This window comes from Ceratotherium simum, chromosome 10 (assembly GCF_057802395.1).
Source record: "Ceratotherium simum simum isolate JZ-2026a chromosome 10, ASM5780239v1, whole genome shotgun sequence".
Taxonomy (NCBI): domain Eukaryota; kingdom Metazoa; phylum Chordata; class Mammalia; order Perissodactyla; family Rhinocerotidae; genus Ceratotherium; species Ceratotherium simum.
Window position 1 is genome coordinate 69382404 of NC_141909.1, and position 17696 is coordinate 69400099.

The 17696-nt window shown below is 34.4% G+C and overlaps 1 protein-coding gene across 3 annotated transcripts in view; it reads right to left on the reverse strand.

Moving 5' to 3' along the window:
* Positions 1-17696, reverse strand: part of NBEA (neurobeachin) — a 690698-nt gene that overhangs the window by 593037 nt on the left and 79965 nt on the right. For all 3 annotated transcript variants that reach the window (XM_087436200.1, XM_014791275.2, XM_087436201.1), the window contains exons 6-8: positions 16595-16721; positions 8654-8773; positions 5853-5999 (exon numbers count right to left, since the gene is read on the reverse strand). In XM_087436200.1, the coding sequence (XP_087292326.1) occupies positions 5853-5999; positions 8654-8773; positions 16595-16721 (394 nt within the window). The remainder of the gene's footprint in view (positions 1-5852; positions 6000-8653; positions 8774-16594; positions 16722-17696) is intronic.

Sequence of the window (17696 nt, forward strand, 5' to 3'; positions counted from 1 at the left end):
AAAGGACACTACCATCTTCATTAAATAACAGATTTTTTTCCCCCATTTAAACTAATTGTAAGGTGTGATAATCAAAATCACCCATGACCGCTATGCTGCTAAATCCAACAGCCATTTCTCAGTCCTCAATTTACTCAGTGTCAGCAGCATTTGACAATCAATCATTTCCTCTTCTTTTAAACACTTCCAGGTCACCATACTCTCCTGTTTTACCCCCTTACTCCCTTGCTCTCCTTCTAATGTTCCTTTGCTGGGTCCTCCTCATCTCCACAACCTCCAAACATTGGCTTTCCCAAGGACTCATTACTCAGTCATCTTTTATCTCTGAACTCACTTCACTGGTACCTAAATCCAGTCTCATGGCTTTGAATCCTGTCTCTACCTTGCCAATGCTAAATGTCTATCTCCAATCTAGACTTCTCCCCTAAACTCCAGACTTACCTCACTTCTCCATTTAGATGTCTAATTGGCATCACATACCAAACTCTTGACCTTCCTCCCCAAAACTTAGTCCTTCCAAGTCTTCCCCATTTCAGCAAATGACAAGTCCATTAATTCAGTTTTTCAGGCTAAAATACATTGGGTCACCCTTAAATCCTCTCTTGCTCCTTTACCCCATATCCACCGTGACAGAAAAATTGTACTAGCTTTACCTCCAAAATATATCCAAAAGCTAACCTCTTAGAGTTTTATTTTAGGTATGCTTTATCAAAAATCCAACCAAGTTCCATTGCTTTCCACTGCTATCAGCCTTGTCTAAACTACCATCATCTTTCACCTGAATAACTGCAATAGCCTCCTAACTAGTCTCCCTGTTTTCACCTTGGTCCCCTATTTAACATAGCAGCTAAGTGATCGTTTTAAAACTGATCTCAGACCAAGCCACTCAAGATTCTCCAAAGGCTTTCCCTCTCCTTCAAGAGTAAAAACCAAAGTCATAACAATCACCTGCAAGCCTCTGAATTCATCTCACCCTCTCCCTCACTCCCTTAATCCCAGCCACAGTGCAACACAATCACAGTGGTCTTTAATCTAAGAAGCAAGAGCCTGCTAACGGCCTTTACACTTGCTCTCCATTTACATTTATATCCCCTTCCCAGAACCTTCTATTAGAGTTGCTATATATATTACATTTATATACATTATAAACCAAAAAAAGTCAGTGTAATAATTTTTGCTTTAATCAGTTGTATATATTTTAAAGAAAATATGAGAAAGGATATTTTATTTTACCCATGTTTATCATTCCTAACGTTCTTTATTCATTCCTAATGACCCAAGTTTCTTTCTTTAGCCTGCAGAGTACATCTGGTGCCAACAAACTGCCTTTATAAGACTTAAAAGAATATTTTCACTGGAAGAAGAACTCTGGCTTGATAAGTTTTGCTCCAGCTCTATGGCTTTTCTGATTTCTGATGAAAAGTGTGCAGCTATTCAAATAATTCTTTCCCCCTATTTATGTCTAGTTTTTCTCTGCCTGCTTTCTAGATTTTCTCTTTCGTTGGTTGTCTGTAGTTTTACTATATATGTCTACTGGAGTTCTCTTTGAATTTATTTTGCTTGGAGTTTACTGAGTTCCTTCAATCCATAAATGTAAGTTATTTACAAAATTTGGGAAGTTTTCTATCATTATTTCTTCAAATATTTTTTCTGGCCCTTTCTCTTATACTTTGCATATTAGATTTCAAAATTGCCCCATACATCTCTGTGGTTTTGTTCTTTTCTCCCTAATCTTCTCTCTCTCTTCTAATGTTTCTAGCAAGCTATATTCAAGTTCATTTATTTCTCTAGCATGTCCATTCGCTAATAAGCCCATAGAGTGGATTTTTTTTTTTTACTTTCGATATATTTTTCAGTTCTAAAATTTCCATTTGATTTTTTTTATTTTGTGGCTGATAATTCCCATCTTTTAATTCATTACAAGCAAATTTTTTTTTTACCTCACTAGTTATAATAGCTCCCTAAAAGTCCCTGTGTGATAATTCCATGATTCTGGGTTATCTTAGAAGTGGAGTGTGCCAATTTTCTCTTTCTTTAAGAATAAGTCACATTTTCCTGGCTCTTCATAGGATGAGTAATTTCAGGTTATATGCTAAACATTGCGAATATTATTCTGTGGAGACTGTATTGTTCTGAAAAGTACTGATGTTTCTGTTTGGGGGGGGTCACTTTCTTAAACACAAATATAGACTGTCATGCCTCGTACGGGTGGTGTCTCAGATCTCAGTTCAGTTCTTGAAGCCTTATTGACAATCTATTATCAGTTTGTCATAATCATACATGGTTTCAGGGGTCAGCAAGAGATGTGGGCTGAGTTTTTTTAAACACAGAATTCAGACCCTTTTTTGGCTGTCTGTTTTCTGGGGTTGCCCATTCATCTCCATGTAGTGCTGGTTGCCTCAGTGCTTTTTACCCTAATTTTTCTAAGCAGAAAGTTTTCTACCACAGTAAAAGATAGGGAACTCAGCCCATGCAGACCACTTGTACCATGTTTTGACACCCCTCTGAAACCTGCCTGCTTATATCCAGTCTCCTGAGCCCTCAGGTAGACATTTTTCATATTATGTCCAGAGATTTTAAGTGGTGATTTGTGGGAACATCACTTGGCGAGGAGCTCATCCTTCCAAAAAGTACTAGAAGTCCTTGAAAGTGATTTTTAATTTTGGAGGTTGTTTTATACATCTTCTCTTATCAACTAGGCCTTTATCACAATAAAATTTTACTGATAAAAATCATTATGCTATCATTTTCTTAAACAGAGGACAGAACACAAAGCTAAATATTGAAATATCTAGCAACAGAGACAAACTGCTTGACACATGAGGTTATATGACAATTAGGAAATATCCAATAACAATTATAAAATATCAAAACTGTGTTAAAATCTGTTTGCAAGCTTATGTCAAAAGGCCATCTTATATATAAGACTTCATAATCTTGTAGACATTCAATAACCCCAATCAAATGGGGTTATACATTCTACACTAAACTTAACTCACAGTAAATTTTACTATACTTGACCAAGTTTCAGTGAGAAATTCTGTATTTAACAAATTACTTCCAAACTTAATGATTTATTTGATTAATGATACCCTCCCTTATTTACTGTTTACCGAAAATAACCAAGTACAGAATATTCACTGACAAGCTACACTGCTCAAAACCAGGCATTCCACAGAAAGAAAATTATCTAGCACTCTCTGATGACCAATAGGTCAACACCACTTGGGATAGACTCCATAGTATATATAGTTTGATAACCTTATTTAGGGGGGGAATTAATTTATTTTATTTATTTCAAGGCACAGATGTTGACACACTATCCATATTAAGCTCAGAATCATACAGAAGACTGACCATTACAATTACAGAAAGCTCCATATAACTTGAGACAGCAAATATAAATACTGTGTTATTACACAATAATTAATAATTTAAGCTTCATTTGTGATGTAAACCAAATACCAAATAATTATTATATCCTATATACCTTGAAAATTCCACTGCAACCCTCTACCCCTTCACTCACAGGAAATGACTTTGCCTCCTACTTTACCAAGAAAATTGAGACTATAATGTGCAAACCACCTCAGCTTTTTTCCCTGTCATAACACAATCTGATCTTCATTTGCATCCTTTTCTCCTTCCTTTCAGTCTCTGAATTTCTAGGAAAAACTTTTTAATGTCAAAATTTTTGCAGATGCTGGTCCTAATAGTAATTGTTTTTAGTATTTACAAATTGAGAAAATACACATGCACCCGTGGATTTACAGTCAACCTCCATTAATAACAAGGGGCCCAGTAGGCTATGCTCATAGCCTGGGAACTTTCAAAACTTAATAAAATACTTTTTCATGTAAACCCAAAATTTAGAGGCCTTTTCTTTTAAAAGTTCTGACTTTGATATGGGTACTCTATCGTCCATCTTAGGATGCTAGGATTACATTCTGTATCACATCACTGCTTGTGTTAGAACACGGTAACACAGGGTTACTACTCATTTTCACTGTCAGTATAGAAGAATGTGATAAGAAAGAGCCATATGGGGGCTGGCCTGGTGTTGTAGTGGTTAGGTTCGCATGCTCTGCTTCAGTGGCCTGGGGTTCATGGGTTGGGATCCCGGGCACAGACCTACACACCACTTGTCAAGCCATGCTATGGTTGCCTCCCATATACAAAATAGAGGAAGACTGGCAGAGATGTTAGCTCAGGGCCAATCTTCCTCAAGCAAAAAGAGGAGGACTGGCAACAGGTGTTAGCTCAGGGACAATCTTCCTCACAAAATAAAAGAGCCATATGAGAAATTACTAAGTTTGCAAAGTTGTTCAGGGCAAGGCTTGCTCCTTTCTGAATGGGAGAATTTCATAACTGTTTATAATTAGCCCTTTTTCCTTTTTGCTGCCAGGAAGCTCCCATCAATTCTGAAATTTCACTACAGCAATCATATTGGATTTATAATTTGCTTATCTGTATTTCTTGATTTTCTACCTTTATTTATATTTCATTGGTGTGATTGCCACTCTACTTAATATCATTCTGTTAGTGCTTGAAGAAAGCCACTTCAAATATTTTACAGAATAAGATAAAGAAGATGGAAAGGAAGGCAGGCCGCATATTAATCCAAAAAATCTGAATTACAGAAAACATTCCCATGCAAAGCCAACAGGTGGCAGAACTAGGATGCAAACCCAACAAAAGAAACCCATGAAAGAAAAGTGGCTGTGCAAGCACAAATTCATTTCTAGGGACAGTAAAACAAATAATACGATAGGGACAAAAGATGGTAGCAAGTATTGTCACCTCGAAATAAAAATGACAGCATTATTGTCATTCAATATTATTATGATTATTAAAATCACTAAGAACAGAAATATCTTTTAATATGAGTAAGTTCAAATTGTCACTTATATGTCCAATATAGAACCTAAAAATAAAAACAGAAATATTAATTTAAAAAAGGCAAAAGAAGAAATATTTTTAATGTTTAGTACCCGTTTTCCATAACATAATCTTCACACTGATTAAACACTAAGTTTAAAAAAAACAGACATGTACTCTTGCAGAATTACAAATACTTTGACTTACACTGTATAATTCTAGCTCAGCTCCCAACAGTTTGGGATGTCACAGTTACCAGTGTGATTTATATAAAACTCACATATATTTCCCTAGCCATGTATACTGCACATTAAAAACAAATTCTTATGTACATACAATATCTTGCCTAAATATGCCTTTGTTTTGAAAGTTAAAAAACAGGAAGAATATGATAAATCATATTAAATCATTGGTTTTGAAAAATTAGGATACTTACTGTTGTACCCACTTCCTCACCTATTGCAAAGGACAAGCAAAAGTAGAAGCTAAAATTGAATAATTTCAGCCACATGTAATATTTTATACCATTTTCCTTCCAAATCTTTATTCTTTCCAAGTCATCTCTAATTTGAACAGTAAGAGTCATTTCATTTGTTCATTATATAATTTATATACTTCAAAATCTGAGATTTCAAATACTACATTGAGCAATATAGTTTTATAAAATTTATTATTTCAGAATTATGTCAACAAAAGCCATGGTTTCAACATTATAAAACATTCCAAAGAATAAAAAAAGTTCATGAAGGGAAAATAGATAAAAAATGAAAAAGCACCTTTGAAACAAAGTGAAACACATAATAACAACTGAGTTCCAAAATATAGAGATGACTTTTAAACCACATTGAAGAAACACTATCACTATATATTATATCACATTTCACACAGAATTTATCACATAGAATTGTATCACACTGCGCACAGAATGCATATAGAACTTCCCACAGAATTTACAATAAGATAGCTATTACTACCTTATATCCAGGGCCTAACTGATGAATTGCAAATATCTGTGCAGGGTTGAGTGCTTCACTGAATACATACACGGCACCAAGTTGACCACAGAATACTCGGTTTGCATCAGCAGTTTCTGAAGATCCGAGAAAGCACTTGTCATAGCTCTATTTTTAAAAAGTCATAAAAAAATCAAATGTATTATTTTGTAATGACAAAATACATAAGGATACCTGCCTTCATTGTCATGAATACCTTAATGCATAACAACTACAACAGAAGAAAGCATCAATTAAGACTTTATGAAGTATTTAAATAATAAAAGCCAGCTAAAGATTTTTAGGAAAAATAAATCAGTTAAATGTTTTATATTTACGGGCAAGCAAAACAAACAAGAATCATCTACTCAATAATCACTTGATCACTTTCCAAATTTTATAGTTAAAGGTAGGAGGGCTTACAATTATTTATTTACAAAAGTAAAACTAATTTTAAAACTCTAATGATTTATAATTGTCCATATACAGAGAGTTTCATCTGAATCAGAGAATAACTATCCCAAATTTTAACCATAAACACATAGGGTCTAATTTTTAAAATTCTACCTAATTTATCCAGGATGGATATATCCCTTTATTTCTCCACCCTAAGTCAAGGACACAAAGAAAATCACTTCCTTTCTTACATGTGTCAGGCATCATGCAGAGTCAAATGAACAATGCTCACCAAAGTCAGCTGCCTAAAGCAGATGGTACAGTGCTCTCCATCTGGAGAGTTCAGCACCAAAGAAGCCACACATAACTCTACTTCTTAGATCTCACCTAACACTGGGCCCCACCCATCCAGACCAGTGAGAGCAGTCACTGCCCAGCTTCCTTCCCCCTCCTCACAGGTTACTCCATACCCTAGCACTGATAAGCAAGACATTCTATATGTAAGAAATCCCTTTGATGCCTCAACAAAATAACAAAAAATTTGTGAATGAGGTACAAAGACAGAAGCTCCTCATTAAATACTCAATCTTTAATTAAAAGTATAAGAACTTAAGAATTGACTACATAATGTATGTGTGTACATGTGTTATTGTCCAGGCCTCTCCATTTCTTGGAGAACTACTGCAAATAATTAAAAAATCTAAGTTCTTTCTTTCCTTTTTTTTTTTTTAATATAACTGTAGAGTTAATGACAGTGAACAAGGTCTCTGGGTTTTCTCCCACTCTAGAATAAAAAGACTGTCCCCTCTAGAGGGCAGATATGAAGCAGAACTTCATCTGTGTATTCTAATTCTGACAAAATCATACTCATAAATATTTACTGACTGTGGCCCAACTATGAGTTTCTAGAGCAGATAAAGCAAATTTTTCTTGTAAAGGAACAGATAAATATTTTAAGCTTTGCAAGCCAAATGCAGTTTCTTTCACATAATCTTCTTTGAGTTTTGTTTGTTTTTGTTTGTTTGGGTCTTTAAAAAAACAACTTTAAAAATGTAAAAACCAAGATTCTTATTAGCTCCTAGGTTATACAAAAAACAGGTCAAGGGTGAGCTTTGGCCCACAGGGTATATAGTCTTCTAACCCCTCACGCCGGAATAAACCATGGACTATGCACACAGGGCTATTTCAGAGAATACAAGACAGAACAGGAGCCAATTCCTGTCCTCGAGGAGATTAAAGTCTGGAGAGATGCAGACAATACTGAGAAGTGAACTTTGTTAACAAGAGGCAAGTTTTTATAAAACTAGGTATGCTGGAATAGTTGTATATTATTGGGTTTGGAGGTACTTTGGGCATTAGAACACATCTTTTACTTTTCCTTTAACAAGCCAGGATGGAGACAAGGGAAGGTCCAAAATAGAGAAATAAGAGCTCTTGAGGTTTTAACTCTAGACATCCTCTCTCCAGAATCCAACTGTGTGACTCCTCCACTGCTAACATGCTGTCGAAACTATTCTTATCTCTTTGTTATTATTGCAATAAGTCATTTAACCCATCTCCCTGGTTCTGTCGTTGTTTCCCTTCAGAATATTCTCAATACTGTCTCTGATTGATGGTTTTAAAATACGAGCCAGCATCACATCACTTGTCTGCTCAAAACCTTCCAAAGATTTTTATGCCAGGTAAGATGGGAAAGCCCAAGCCTTATGTTTGCACATGAGACCCTTCTTTTTTGACCCTCTACTATCTGCCTAACCTCTTCTCTGAACATTATTCTGTCCCTTCCTCCCTCTCCTCCAGACAAACTGGCCGCTTTGTTGCTTAATGAACTTTGTAGTTCTGCCTCAAAGCCTTTACACTGACTCTTTTCCCTGCATGGGATATTTCCCCCAAATATCTACATGGCTTGCTCTCTCAACTCTTCTCACTAAGATCATCTCTGCACTATGTGGCTTCTCCCTTCCCTACCTTATGCTTTCTATACCTGTTACCACTTAATTTTTCACCATAGCATTTATCACCATTTATCTAATAAATAATAGTGACTACATGTTATTTATTCATTCTGTTTAAGGTCTTCCTTTCACATCCAAGTAAGGTGTAAGGCACATTTTTTAATGCTTGAGATTCTGGAAAGAACAGAACATTGCACTGAAGTTTTTGACCTAATACTTAATAATTTAGCCAAGCAATTTTCCTTTTTTGTATCATGAATCATGTCATTTAGCAATTATACTAAATTTAAGACTTAAAAATTCACTTAATAGAAAAAAGCTTTTAAAGTAAAACTATTAAGTTTCTACCAAACTATTTTATTATTCAATGTATGTTAAACAGGTATATCATACACTCAAATCCATTAAAAACACAGAATAAAAAACACTTACATCATTTGTGTTAACATGCCAAGCCATATCACCATAGGATACCAGCTGTCCATTAACATAACACCGAATTTCACTGTTCCTCCATCGATTGTAAATGTGGACAATGCTGATCATGTACCACTTAAACGAAAAAAAATTTAAAGACATCCATATGCAATGTTTAGTTATCATTGTCTAAAAAGCAATCATAACATTCATAACATACCATAAAAAAATGCTTTAAATAATATTCATGATCATCCACTCCCATTTTCTCAAGTTCCCCCTCCCATTTCTCATTTTGCAGATGAAAGAAGTGACTCATAAAAATAAATTTGTGATGGAGACAGAGGTAGAAACCCTTGAACTCTAGAATAATACTCCTTCCACTATACCAAGATCCAAAAATTGTAGAAATACAAATATATTTGTGTTCATTCATTTAATAACATTTACATTGTACCAGGCATTGCAAAGACAGACCAGAGGTGTAGGTATACTGAAATTTATGGTGTAGTGAAGGAGACATACATTAGACAAGGAAACAAATATAGAATTTCAAATCACGATGATTACTGTGGGGAAAAAGGAACAGTGTAACTGAGAAGGAATACTTTGGATTGCATGGTCAGGAAAGACCTGTCAAAGGAACATTTTTATAACAATATTATAATAAGATTTAGGTGGTTTCAATTCCAAAATTTAGATTTAATTAAATCCAGAAATAATTATATATTTTTAACTTAATAATGTATGAATATTCACTAAGAATCAAGGAATGAGTTTATATTGAGTTCTCATTTTTTATAATTACTAGGGTCAACAAAAAGTGTCTATTTTGATATGGGATGGTTTAAGTTCTGTAAAAATTTGTAGATCTACCCCTTAGTCTCTTCAAAGTTGATAGACTAAAGCAGAGATTATACAAATATTTTTTCTAAAACATAGAAAAATACAAATGATTTATAAATATTTAAACAAGTATGCCTTCAGTGATTAAAGGGAGGAAATTAGACTAGTTTCCCCAGAAAACATAAAAATATAAAGCATAAATTTTGTTGTCTGGATTACTTAAAAGCACCATTCAATTATTTCATATATATTTTGAAAAATATAAAACTATAATAGTAATTCTCAACCACTAAGATATTAGTTATTTCCAAGTGTCTGAAATACTTTAAACAAAATTCAATTTCATTCGTTTCAATTTAGAAAATAAAAATAGCGCACTGAACAACTCATAGGAGACAGTAATACAAAACAACATTGTTCCTTAATTAAAAAAAAATGTCAGGTCAAACCATTTAACCCCTAAATCACATGTCTTTTTTTTAAGTTGTTTCATTCTAGGTAATCTTAACTCTATTTTATTACAAACTTATTCTTTGATCAGAAAGCAACATATATGCTAGTCTTGATTAAAATCAGAAGAAGAAAATCTTTAAAGTTAGTTATTTAACAGCTCATGTTTTAAATATTATAAAATTATCAAGAAGTCATAAAAACCGAGCTTCAAATAAATTTAAGAAAAATTTTATAGAATTTTACATGTATAAGAATGAAAATTTACCCATATTACCCTCACTCAGTTTGACAATTTTCAACCAGAATGCCATCTAGGTAACACAGGAGATACAATCTTTATATTTTGGAGTAAAATTTTTTGAAATTTTAAATTTCTAAGTAGAATAGATATAAATAGAAAAGGATTTTCTACTGCCCAAAGACAATTTTAAGATAAATAATATTAGATGTATTATTATAGTTGTTTACATACCTAATATAGAAAAGCACTCATTCAACAAATATTTATTGAGTTCTTACTACTATGTGCCAGATAATTTAGTGTACTAGGCAGGATGAACTTTAAATTCATATAGACATAAACTGAGTTCCCAGGTTAATAGCTCTATGACTTCTGGCAAATTACTTAGCCTCTCTGAACCTATTTCCATCTCTAAAAAAAGAGAAGTAATAATGCCTACTTAGTGGAGTGATTGTGAATATTATAGATAATAGACAATGTATAAAAACTATGAAGAACAGTTCCTAATACATATGTGGCACTCATAAATAAGATATCATTAATTAAATTACTATTTACTTTTTATCTACTATTTCCTCATGATGAGTTTTTTTCCTGCTACAACTGAGATTATTTACTCCTCAGAGTCATTCACTCATTCAAAAAATTTACTGAGAGCCTATTTCATGCCAAGTACCCCCTAGATTCTGGGCATATAAAGAAAGACAATATATACAGCCTCAAGGAGGTTTCACTAGAGAAACAAACATGAAAACAATTGTAAAACAATGAAGAATATCTAGAATACAGATCTGGGAGCAAAAGAAGTAATGACTAACTGAGCGTAGAGGGGAAAGGAAAGACAAATGGAGAAGGAAGGCTAACAGAGAAGAATTCACTAAAAGAGTAAAATGAAATTTAAGACTAAGCTTGAAGGATGAATAGGAATTGTTAAGTAAACAGGGGGAAAGAAACATTCCAGGCAGAGAAATCTTAATATGGTACACACAGCACCGAGGCTTGACAAAACTTTTCTCAGTGTTTAGGTTTAGCAAGAGAAACAAAGACCCGATTGTAAAGAGATCTATAGGACACCTTTAGTGATCAGCCTTTTGTTTTTCACATAACGTGGTATCACTAAAGAATTCTGAGCAGGAAAGTGAAATGATCATCTCCAGCATTTGGGAAAATAACTGGCAGCAGTGAGGAAGCGGGATAGTTAGGCAAATGTAGATAAAGATAAACTTGAAAACTACTGCAAAGGTTCAGATGAGAAAACCGTAAGTGATACCACATAGCGTGGTATCACTAAAGAATTCTGAGCGGGAAAGTGAAGTGATCATCTCCAGCGTTTGGGAAAATAACTGGCAGCAGTGAGGAAGCGGGATAGTTAGGCAAATGTAGATAAAGATAAACTTGAAAACTACTGCAAAGGTTCAGATGAGAAAACCGTAAGAGCCTAAACTAAGTAACAAAGACATTGGTAATTTAAAAAAAAGGGGATGGAGATAATTAACAGAACTGACTGAAGTGCTGATATAGAAAAGGGAAGCCTAAGATGGTTCCCTATTTTTCACTTAAATGGGTAGTGGTACAATTAACTAAAGAAAATTAATACAGTTAGCCAGTTAATTAGCAACATAACCAGGTTTGGAGTTACAAAGAGTTTGCTTTTGGTCATAATACTAATATATGAATGAAACTGAATGAATAAATGAATACATAGTTGAATGAATGAACTGATGTTAGTGAAGGTCAGAGTACTAATAGGAAAACTAACTTTTCTATTCTCTTTCCTTGGTACATCACAGATAATACACAAGTGGCTTTTTCAATCAAAACAGCCCTTGATTTGACTTGATTTCTTTTGACTAAAGGAAATGGAAGTAAACCTGAAGACTATGTATGCATATGATACTGTACATGTATACTAAGGTCTGCATTTAGTTTAAACCCAAAAACAGATCTATAAAAGATGGACATCAACAAGAACAAGAAAAAAAAAAAAACCCGTATAAAGAATTCATAAGAAAAATATAACATGATATTATACAAATATCAATAGTAGCTTACATGTATTGGGCATTTACTACATATTAGGTAATATGCTAATGGTTTACATCCATTTTCACAAAGCAAACATCAGGCGCTACAGCTAGGAAAGCAAAGTTTCCTAAAAATATGAAGATTTCTTTTAGAAAGGCTAGTTAAACCCCTTATTAGGAAGGATAATAACTTAGCTAGAGCATGCTGGAAAACTAAAGAAAGAAAAAAAAAATGGAGAATGAATTTATCTTGAATAATGAAACAGTAAAATCAAATAATAATGATTTTCAAGATTTATGAGAATCTTTACAGATGGCTTTTTAAAATCCACATCACTCCCTGGCCCTGCTCCTACAAAGACCCCTTAGAATCACTGTATATAGAACTGTTATAAATGGGAATGTATTTCTTATAAGGAAAGCGTAAAGACAAAAAAAGAGAGAGAGAGAGCAAATGGGTTAAATTGCTTTTTATTGGTTAATGACAATTTTATTTGGTTCTTAACCTCACTCAAATTTTTCTTATTTACACTCTTTAAATCTCTATTTTCTAAACTTGTCTGATGCGAAAAAATCACCTCCAACATTTGTTAAAAACAAATATTCCTAACGTGAAAAGTATAAGTCTAAGAATCGATATTTCTTAGAAGTTCCCACTGAGATTCAAAATAATTTGGCATATTTTTGGCAAACTCTACCTGAGTCTCATCCCAAATCTAATACATCAGAATTTTCAGAGGAGAGGCAATGGAATTTACATGAAAATAACTGGGATTTTTACCAAGAAAAAAGTGAACCCTCACTCTAATGTCTAAATTTATTTAGAATCATTGCGTTCTAAGCTATTTTCCAAGCATATATTAATGAATATTGTTAAATTGATATTTTTAATAGAAACAATTATTACTATAAATTGTTTAAATGTAACATAAACATAATACTTAAACATAAAGCAAAGATTTTTTATTAGACTCATGTAAAATAAAAATATATATATTTGAAAACCCCATCCAAAATAGTATTTTCTTCAGTATGTGGCAAAACACACATGGGATCACAAGCAAACAAGAAAACAAAAAAGAAATGAAGACATTCCCTCCACCATATGCAGGCTCATCATATCTCTTATGGCTGTTCCTGTGGATAAATATTCCTGTGGAATAGAGGTAGAGTGTGCCCTGAAGAAGGTGGACTATTCCACATATCTTCAAGAAAGACCCTTGAAGCTGGATGGGGGACCAGGCTTAAACATAGGTGAATGGGAACTCCTATACTCTGTCCCTTGTTTTTATAGACTCTGGACTTTCAAATGGTTAGTTACTCTGACACAAAATGGAGTTCAGTAAATAGGCAGGAACATCTCTCTAGAAATCTCCAGATGATGATGAGTGAATCACATCTTATAATCTAATTACATAGCTGCACATTCTTCTGCATTTTCTCTTCTTTTTCTTCATCTTTAGAGCAGACTTTATTTATTTATTTTTTTTTGGTGAGGGAGAGTGGCCCTCAGCTAACATCTGCTGCCAATCTTCCTCTTTTTGCTCGAGGAAGATTGTCCCTGGGCTAACATCTGTGCCAATCTTCCTCCATTTCATATGTGGGACACTTCCATAGCATGGCTTGATGAGCAGTGTGTAGGTCTGCACCTGTGATCCGAACCCATGAACCCTGCGGCACTGAAGTGGAGCGTGCGAACTTAACCCCTATGCCACCAGGCCAGCCCCTAAAGCAGACTTTAAAAATGTTTCAACCTAGTCTCTGAATATCCATATTCTAGTGGATATTAAGCATAGGTATACTCCATGGGCCAAAACATTAACAAGAGACAACATCCCTCTAATTGAAGCCAGCATTACTGACGAAGCAGAAATTAGTGAAAAGTTCAATCTCAGGAAACAACAGTCAGGACTACTAGGATTAGCTAAATCTCCCTCAAGAGATTACCAAATCTGGAAGTTTAATATTTGACTTATAAAAAGAGTTAATTATCTATAAATCCATAGTGCATGACATACACACAGCTACACAAACTATTTTGAAGTCTGAATCTCCAGTCTAAAAACTGGTCTATTATCTAAACCAAATGAGGTTAGAGGAAAAAGGGGGAAAAAGAACAAGAAAGGAGGAAGAAAGAGAAGAGGAGAAGGAGAAGGGGCAAGGAAGGGAAAGATGAAAAGGACGAACAATAGAGAAGGAGGAGGAGGTAAAGGACTGAGGAGAGAAAGATGAAGGAGGAGGAAAAGGAACAAAATGGAGAGAAAAAGATAGAATTGTAATTAAAGTAACATTTCTGCAAACGTTCTTCAAATATAATTCCTCAGACCTACAACTGAAGTAACATAAAGTTCAGATAAACATTTGTCTTTGAATAATCTTTGAATTAATAATATAATTGTGAAAATACTTGAATATTACTTTCATAGATATGCAGAAAATTAAAGACACTACATAATTTCTATATAATATATAGTAAATTTACATATTATACATAAATTATCATATATGGTATACTATAAATAAATTATATATAATATATACAAAAATTTTAAGATCAGAATGAAGATATTTGAATGTGTCAGTTTTTGGCATTCTAAGTAACACCCTGTTTTCCATCAAACCTGTGCAAAACACTCTCTCAAAAACGATAAAATCTCTCTTAATGCTCATGGATAATGCCCTAATTCGCTACAATTCCAAAAATTAACTTAAGTTAGTTTTGCAGTATACATTATTGTGCTGGAACAACAACAACAGAAAAGGCTAGTAAGCTTTAGAATTTAAATGCTTACTACATAGCAACAACCTAAATTATTTGTCTTTAGTGCCACGACTACCTTTCTTCTTCCTGCCACATGGAAACGGTTCTTGGCGTACTTATCTACAAAGAAGCACTGACCACGACACGGCCCATGCCTTCTTTCTCACTTTCTCAATAGTAATACCTCATTTATTTCATACTACTGGGAAATAAATTGCTCAGTATAAATTAGCTTTCCAGATAAATGTAACTTACTCCTTTAGGAAACAAAAGGGATTTTTGGTTGTTAAAGTCATATTTTATTCATTTATCCAATATATATTATTGACAGTCTACCAAGTTCAATACCGTGGGGCAGGCATATAAGGAAATACAAAGATGAATCCAATGCATATCTTAGTCTCAATAGTTACTAAACAATGCACATATAAATGAATGATAAAGGTTTAAAAGAAATAATTACCATAAGAAATACTGAAATAATATGCTATGAGAGAGACTATATCTGGGGAGCAAGGCAAATCTGGGCAAGAATCTACAGAAATGGTGTTATATGAAATGGAACATAATAATGGGATAGGATTTAAACATCTAGAGCTGTGAGCGAGGGGACAAGCAAATGTAGTTCATGCCAGAGATTGAACATTTGAAAAGGAAAAGATAAAGTAAAACAGTATATTAGCTCAGTTTTGCCAAAATAAAGGGTATAAGTAAAAAGCTGAAAATAAAATCCAAACCATGAAGGACTAGGCTAAAAATTTTAATTTGTTCCATGGTTAGTGAGAAGCAAACAACTGGTTTGAGCAGTAGAATAATGTGATCAGGAATAGACATCAGATATTAGTGTGTAAAATAGTTTGGAAGAGGAAGAAACAAAGGATCCAAGATAAAAGAGAGAACAATATGAAGAATTTAAGCAGCACGTAAAGATTTTTAAAAAGGAGACAGATATATTACAGAGATACAAAGTAGAGGACTTGAAAACTAAAGGGATATAAAGATCAAAAAGGGAATGAAGAACAAGGTGGAGTCAAGTCCCCACTACTATGAAGACGGTAGGCCTCTTAATGAAAACAGGGGCCCTAAGAACATGAGCGGATTTGGGGCTGGAGATGGTTACATGTTCTGAGGTTGAGGGGCCAGAAAGATATCCACATGGCAATACCTCGCAGGTAGATAAGAATATAAGAATAGAGCTCTGGAGATAAGAATAAGAGCGGAAAGCGATCATGAAACTGAATAAAAATTCCCAAAAAAATAAAAGCTCCATAAAAGCAGGGATGTTGTCTGTTTTGTTACTGTCATATCTCCAGTGCCTACAACATTGTCTGGTACTCAGTGAATACTCAAGACGTATTTACTGAAAGAATGCCACAGAACAGATCACAGCGAGAGAGAGAGAATGAGAGAGTGAGAGAGACAGACACTGCAAGAGGTCAAGAGCCTGATCTTATGTCAAAAGTTAGACATAAAAGTAGAAAGAAAATGCAGAGAACGATAAGAGAAAAGCATTAGGAGTTATAAGAAAACCAATAAAAGAGAATATTACAGAAGTCCTAATAGGTGAGTTTTAAGACAGTGGGAATGGTGAATTGTGTCATTCTCAACAGAAATAATTTACTCAGACCTACCTTGCGGGGTTGAAAATCGTATTTTACACAGTGCTGGAAACCTTTTCCTTTGGACTTCAGTGATGTGACTATTAGACAGTTGCCAACGAAATGAGCAGAGTAACCAACTCCTTTGCTAGTACGAAAACTGTAAAGAAAACTGAGAATAGCGTAATATCCTCTGATACAAAGAACTTTATATCTAAATATTATTATATAAATAACATAAAACATTATTATAAAGGGCCGGCCCAGTGGCACAAGCAGTTAAGTGTGCGCACTCCGCTGCGGGGGCCCGGGGCTCGCCAGTTCGGATCCCAGGCGCACACCAATGCACCGCTTGTCAAGCCATGCTGTGGCAGCATCCCATATAAAGTAGAGGAAGATGGGCATGGATGTTAGCCCAGGGCCAGTCTTCCTCAGCAAAAAGAGGAAGATTGGCACATATTAGCTCAGGGCCGATCTTCCTCACAAAAAAAAAAAAATATATATATATATATATTATAAAAATAAAACTAGGGGCCGGTCCGATGGCACAAGCGGTTAAGTGCGTGCGCTCCACTGCAGCAACCCAGGGTTCACCGGTTCGGATCCCGGGCGCGTACCGACGCATCGCTTGTCAGGCCACGCTGTGGCGGCGTCCCATGTAAAGTGGAGGAAGATGGGCATGGATGTTAGCCCAGAGCCAGTCTTCCTTAGCAAAAAGAGGAGGATTGGCAGATGTTATCTCAGGGCCGATCTTCCTCACACACACAAAAAAAACTAAAAAATAAAACTTATTCCCCTATAGAGGAGAAGGGTTATTACATGTACCAAATAAAGACTAAAACATAAAAGGTTTAGGATAACTAAAAGAAGGAGCTACACTTGGGAAAATAGAAGACTATAGAACCTTTAAAAATTTCAATTTAAATATCACAAATACATAAAAACAAATTAATGGCCAACAAAAGCCTACTAAGTATATTTCATTTACCTTTAAGGACCAGTTGGAATTAGCAAATACAGAAATCATTTACACAGTTAATGTTTTCAAAAACAACTTGCTCTCTAATACCGTTGAAAATGCTTACAAATTACAAAACAAAAAGAGCTAAGTTTGGTAAGTAATGTAGGTAATCCA